This window comes from Lactuca serriola, chromosome 4 (genome assembly GCF_051521515.1).
Source record: "Lactuca serriola cultivar US96UC23 chromosome 4, Lser_US96UC23_V15, whole genome shotgun sequence".
Taxonomy (NCBI): Eukaryota; Viridiplantae; Streptophyta; class Magnoliopsida; order Asterales; family Asteraceae; genus Lactuca; species Lactuca serriola.
In genome coordinates, this window is record NC_136411.1 from 137,145,271 (window position 1) to 137,151,908 (window position 6,638).

Genomic DNA, 6,638 nt, shown 5'->3' on the forward strand with positions numbered 1-6,638 from the left:
TTTATTTATTTTAAATGTCCTTACAATGGCAATTTTGGAAAATGGATTTGATTCTTTCGTTTGTGGTAGTGTCATAATTTACCAAATAAGGAAAGATTATCATCACCCAAGTTTTAGTTGGATAGAAACTTGGAATCATGCAAGTTGTATTGTATGATGAATGAAAATTTTCATCCTTGAGAAATTAAGACTAATTCCTTGATCACATATATATGTGAGTCAAGTGAAGGATTAAGGAATCGGGTACACTTGAGTATGCACTGGTCAGGTCCACCACAAAGAACGATAAGGATATTCATCATGATTTACTAAAAAGTTTAGTAAATATGGTTATACTTACAAGTTTAAGTATAATTCTGAAACATTGGAAAATTTTCAATGTATGACAGGACGAATGAGTAGAATCAAATTAGGCAGAAAGATAAAAGTTTCTCCAATCTGAAAAGATGGGAGAGTACTTTAGTATCGTGTTTTATGATTATATTAGTGATTATGAAACCATACCATAATTGATTCTCTAAGGACATCTTAGTGCATTTATTTGGCTAAAAAGAGGAAACATGGATTGCTGAAATGGTTAAAATCAAAAGGATGAATCATACTTCGTTCCAAAACAAGTCTTGGATTCATACTCCAAGATTGTAACTTGAGTGACATATTCTTAAGAAGGTTTATAACACTTTTCAAACGTAGAGTAAAATGTTTTCTTACTCTTGTACATTTGAAATTTGCAAGTTGTGATGTTTTGGATAAAACAAAGACCAACTAAGACCAATTGTGTGAAGTGTTTATCTTGATAAGTATCCGCACAAACTCTTGAATATTTGATTTGTCAAGGAATGGTTCTTGACAAGAGAATCTTATATGTCAAGAGGTCAGTGGGAGTCATAAAGATCTTGAAAAAGTTTCAAAGAACTAATCAAGAATAAAACTTGTTGGTTATCACTAACACACAACTTGAGGTTTGTAACCTATCGTTTTGACATATTTTTATTTTTGTGCCCATTCAAGTTAAAGTTGACTATGCATGTGAGTTCTATGAGTTCTCAATTGTTTGCATAACTACTTGGAAGCAATGGTAGGCCATTGTGCTGCCAGGTGGCATGAAGTTAAGATTGAACAAGTTCAGTCCATATGAGTTTGGATTTGTCACTAATCTCCTCTTGTGGTTATGACAAATTTACATGGATAGGAACACATACACCATAAAATCTAAGTTTCATAAGGTTTCTCTTCGATTCATGAAAATGATGGTGAGGAAACGCTTTCACTAAGTAGATTTTAAGTAGATAGCAATTGTGATATTTGCATTCCCAATGTCGTTAGTGGAGCATGTGTGGTTAACCGGCACACTAACATCGACTTGTCAAAAATGGAAAAGGCATAAACAATTGAGATTATGATTAAGGCATCCCTTTTCATAGTTCTAAAAATTGTTTAGACACACATGTGAGATATCTAAGGAAAAGTGTATGATTTTCATAAAGTTTTATCAAAGCATCTCGTATCAGAAATCTGAACTTTGGAAAGAAAATCAATAAAGTATACATTTCTAGAAGTCTAGCTGAATTTTGGATACATATCAAAGCTAGTCGGAACATGATTATTATGTTAGGTGTTGCAAGTTAGCAATGTTAATTATAGAAAACAAAAGTTTCAATTGGGAAAGGTTGTTTTGCTATAATTAAGGGAGAGGAAATTATACTTCATTTCAATTCTAAGAACTTAGATTGAGATTTTAATCATCTTTAGTCCAGGATATATATATATATATATATATATATATATATATATATATATATATATATATATATATATATATATATATATATATATATATATATATATATGAGTTTTATGTTGGAATGGTTCAACAAAAGGAAATTCTATATATATTGCTTTCTCAAAATTCGATTATGATTACGGCATCACTCTTCATAGTCGAATTATGAAAACATGGCAAATAAAAAAGTTATATTGTAGCAAAAGACAGGTCTAGGATCATGTCTTTATGTGAGACATCGTGAATCGTGTCCCATATGCTTCAGGTATAGGATTGATTACATGTGCTATAATATTTATCCTTTCTAAATTTTCCAAATGTCTGTGCCATTAAGAGGGGAAAATGTACTAGAACTGGGTATGAATAAAGTGATTAAGCACTTGTCGGGGACAATCTGAGGCTTACCAAAGATTGGTTGCTCAAGGACAATTGGAAGTATAGTGTTAATTTTTGAAAGGACCATATTGACATATTTTGAAAAGAGGCAACTCTTGTTCAGAAGTGATAGTCAAAATGGGAATGTGGAAATGTTTCCATATAAGGAAGATATTCATTAAATTTGTGTAAGACTAGAAAAAACTTAATGCAAGAAGGATGTTTAAAGGAATGTACTTTGAATTTGAGACTTCATTTCCATGGAATTGTTCTCCATTGGAATACTTTATAATGTCTGTTGCCAAGTCTTTATGACTTTTGTGCATAGTCATTATAAGAGGATCAATGCATACAAGTTTAGAATCTAACAGATTTTGGTAAATGGCAAAGAATATTCTATTCTTACATTTACGATAAGGATTTGGATTGTGAAATAAGCATCATTGGAATCATGTTCATTTGGTCTATTTCACAAAGTAAGGATCATAGACAAACATAGTGTGCATACTTGGAGTATGTCATAACTATTGTTTGGACAAACTTAGTATGCATGCTTGGAGCATGGCATGACTATTGTTTTGATTCAAGTATATAGTTGATTATTCGAAACATTATACAATGAATAATGAGTGATCAATATGGTGTTTAAATAAAATGTTTTTTGTTTACTCTTAAAGGTGCTTGGGACCATGTAAGATTAGTATTATTCTTGTGTTTCACTTAAAATGTTTTAACTTCCCAAATAACTAGGTTATTCAAATTCTCCACAGTTAGTCATATGTTGGAAGTAGATATGAATCAAGACTGTCATGAAGTTGGCTTGTAGATGTCTAAGGTGTTTGACATAGCAAGGGTTGCTACAACATTCATGAGTGCTCATGGAATGAGATTCGAGTATTGGATTAAACTCACGCTCATTTGAATCACTTCATGGATTTTATCACGAAAAAATCATGAGATGATAATATCTTATATTCTTCAAACCATGATATATGAGTTGTTGCCTATGAGTTGGTTATTCATTGATTGTACGAAAACGCATCAGTAACTCGATGTTATAAAACGTACCTTTGTATATGATTCAACAAGCAGTAGGACAAGCATATAAGTCGAAGTTTATCCATTCATTTTACCCTTAGTGAGATAAAAGCGATATATGTGGGCCCCTCGATGATTTAGTTATGACAAACGTAAGTGCTCGGCCGGGCCTGGACTGATTTGATTCGTTCAATTAGTCAGTCGTCATAAATCGGAAATCGGGAAACAACAGATGGACAGAGATAATGATTATAATCCATGTCTCGGTCCATATGATATCTAGAATGGAGGAATATATGATCCCTTATCTAATGGACGCATCATTGATTTGTTCAGAGTACGACAACGGCTTTTAAGAGCTACGATTGCTAGTCGGGTTGCAGAGTCATACGCAATAATAGTTTTAGACTTATCAAAGTTGGAGACTATTGGATTAGTGTCTAAGTCGATAACTATAATTGGTATGTATTTGACCGGATTTGGCATGGTCCATTTGGGTTGCATGGCATCAGAACAATTTGGTTAGATTTTTGTGAGAAAAGGATATTTATGATTTGTTAATATATTATAAGTTCTAATATATTAATATGAAATCGTACTATTTAATTGTTATTGATCAAGAATATATATATATATATATATATATATATATATATATATATATATATATATATATCACGATCATTAGGTTTAAAGTAAGAGTTTTGAGGAAGAAAGTTGCGATTGAAGAGCGAAGAAAATACATTCTAAGACCCTTTGGAAGGCATAAGAAGATTGAAGATCAAGAGATCAAGAGAGTGGAGCACGGAATTCACATCATTCATTTGGTTCCTAGATTATCATGTCTACCTTAGTTTTCGATATGTTTATGTGTTTCTTTTCTTCAATTATGAGCTAAATCATTAGACTTTTGTTTGGTAATGATCAACCCTAATACTATGTATTAGTTTCTACTTTTCATGGATTTATGAAGTTGGTTTAGCTTGTGTTTGATTTATCATAGCCTAGTATGTTAAAAGTTTCAGTCTATGTTGCTTAATTCTTCAAGTTATGTGTAGTTGAATGATCAATTCAATCGCATGAACTTGTTTACCTAGTTGTTTATGATAATTAAATTGATAGAGATTGACCAAATCCTAGAATAGGTAATTACCAATATATAAGTTATTAGAAGTCTTGATCCGATCTCCTAACGTTTTCACCAATTCATGAAGTACTATGCAATGCTCATACACAAATGGACATTAAATTGATTTATCAAGATTATTGGGCAATGTAATATATATCTTAGATTAATTATCTATGATCAAGACAAATAACCAAACCAAATTATGATCAAATACGACATGGACTACGAAAGAGTTGCATGGCTTAAAATCACTGGTGTCCCGTTACAATTATGGCATGAAAACAACTTCTCGATTATTGCTAGTAGATATGGTAGAGTTATCAAGCCATTTGACGGCATTGCAAACAGAAGAGATTACTCCATGGGAAAAGTCGGTGTTCTCACTTCTGTAAAGAGATGGATCAACGATGAAATCACAATCACTTCAAATGGTCAAGAATGCAAGGTTGGTGTTGTGGAATATACGGATGACTGGTCTCCATTCAGATCTGCTCCTTTCGATAAGGTTGGAGAATCGGATGAAGACGCGGATAATTTGGAAGGAATTTCTGAAACGTGGATGGAAGATCAGATGGAGGAATCAGAAGAAGGTGAAATTCGACCGGAGGACGTGACGGCAACTAACGTCCAGCCGAACGACCATCAAATTCCAGCAACCGTAATACTATCTCCGACGAAGTCACTGACTGTCAAAGGAAACGAAAAGTCCCCAAACAATTTACCGTTGAATCCAAATCACGAGGCAGCGTGCATCAATGCATTAACTAATATTAATTCTGGTACGTCGTATGAAATTCCCAACATATTTTCTAGGTTAACTAATACCCACAATAAGGAGCATACCCCCATAAATGGGCCATCGGATACATATACTCTTGGGCCATTGGAGAAGTTAGTCCCACTTGGTTGTTTTGGGCCATTTCCCAACAATAACGTGCCATTTTCATTTACATCGCCTTCGGCCCAAAAAAATGATTCACATTCTAATTCAAATAGTGGAGGTGGACCCAAACACAAAAAAAGAAAAAGAGATAAAATAGCGCTGATTTCCCCAAACTCAAATCCCTTATCACAAGACCTCAACACAATTCCTCCTCCTACCTCCAAACCAGAATTGGTGATTTCTAATTCCTCCATAGAAAAAATGGTCCCAGACGTGAATCTCTTGAATGAAGTAGGAGATAATGAGGTGATAATTGAAACCTCTCACTCAACAGAAGCAAGAGATATAGCTGCGATTGGAATTTCAGTCGGATTCCAAATTGATGCTAACGACCCAGTGTTAGCTGAAACAAAGGCAGATTCTGGTGAGAAAATCGTTATCCCATGAATTGCATGACACTTAACATCAGATGTATTGGCGAAGAGGCAAAGATTAAGTGGGTCAGGAAACTGAAGCAGGTACACAAAGCTAATTTTGTTGGGATACAAGAAACACAAATAACAAATTTTGAAAGAATTGATGTGAACGGGTGTTGGGGATCCCTAGATTTTGATTTTGAAGGCGTAAACTCCAGTGGTAGATCAGGCGGCCTCCTATCTATTTGGAACAAGAATTGATTCTCCAAAAAGGAGATTATTAAATCTCGACATTACTTAATAATAATTGGCAAGTGGATTGGAATTCAAGGCGACACAATACTTGCAAATATTTACGGGCCTCATAGCCTTGGAGAACAAAAAAGATTATGGCACGAACTATCAGCCATCAAAGAAGCAAAACCTGGTAACTGGACCATTTTTGGTGACTTCAATGTAGTACGAAGAGCTGAAGAAAGGTTCAATTCGAACTTTTGCCCCGCAAGTGCAAAACATTTTAACAAGTTCATTCAGGAGACAGAACTGCAAGATCTTAGGATGGGAGGTGAAATCTACACATACATGTCCAGGGTCGGCGCAAAATTGAGCAAAATTGATAGGTTCCTAGCCTGCTCGAACTTCCTATCAGCCTTCCGTTCATTAGCCGTTACCGCGCATCCTCGGGAGTTATCCGATCATTCTCCGGTCACCCTAATTAGCACTTCCTCAGACTTTGGCCCTCCCCCTTTCAAATTATTCAACTCATGGTTATTACAAGAAGGATTCGACTATATAGTTAAGAAAGCTTGGGCGGAGTTCCATGGGTATGGTAATCTGGATGCATATCTCGCTGCAAAACTCAGATTTCTAAAAAATGAAATCAAAGTTTGGAAGAAAAAATCAGACGAAAAGGCAAATCAGGAGATTTTGAAAATTAAATCAGAGGTGGCAGGAATTGAAAAGGCTGCTGAGTCACGATTACTTTCTGATCAAGAATTAGAAGCCAGGAACTAG

At 34.5% G+C, this 6,638-nt stretch overlaps 1 protein-coding gene across 1 annotated transcript; it reads left to right on the forward strand.

Annotated features, from left to right (window-relative positions):
• Positions 1-5,651: 5,651 nt before the first annotated feature.
• LOC145098854 (uncharacterized) lies at positions 5,652-6,638 on the forward strand. Its single transcript, XM_079036450.1, has 2 exons — positions 5,652-5,844; positions 5,956-6,638. The coding sequence occupies exons 1-2, from the start codon at positions 5,652-5,654 to the stop codon at positions 6,636-6,638; spliced, it is 876 nt and encodes a 291-aa protein (XP_078892576.1).

What these genes read in the sequence shown, in the direction of transcription:
- LOC145098854 (XM_079036450.1), top strand. Translation starts at nt 5,652, where the DNA reads ATGAATTGCATGACACTTAACATCAGATGTATTGGCGAAGAGGCAAAG. An exon ending in TGAAGGCGTAAACTCCAGTG is followed by an intron (nt 5,845 to 5,955) that starts GTAGATCAGGCG and finishes TTGGAATTCAAG; the next exon opens with GCGACACAATACTTGCAAAT.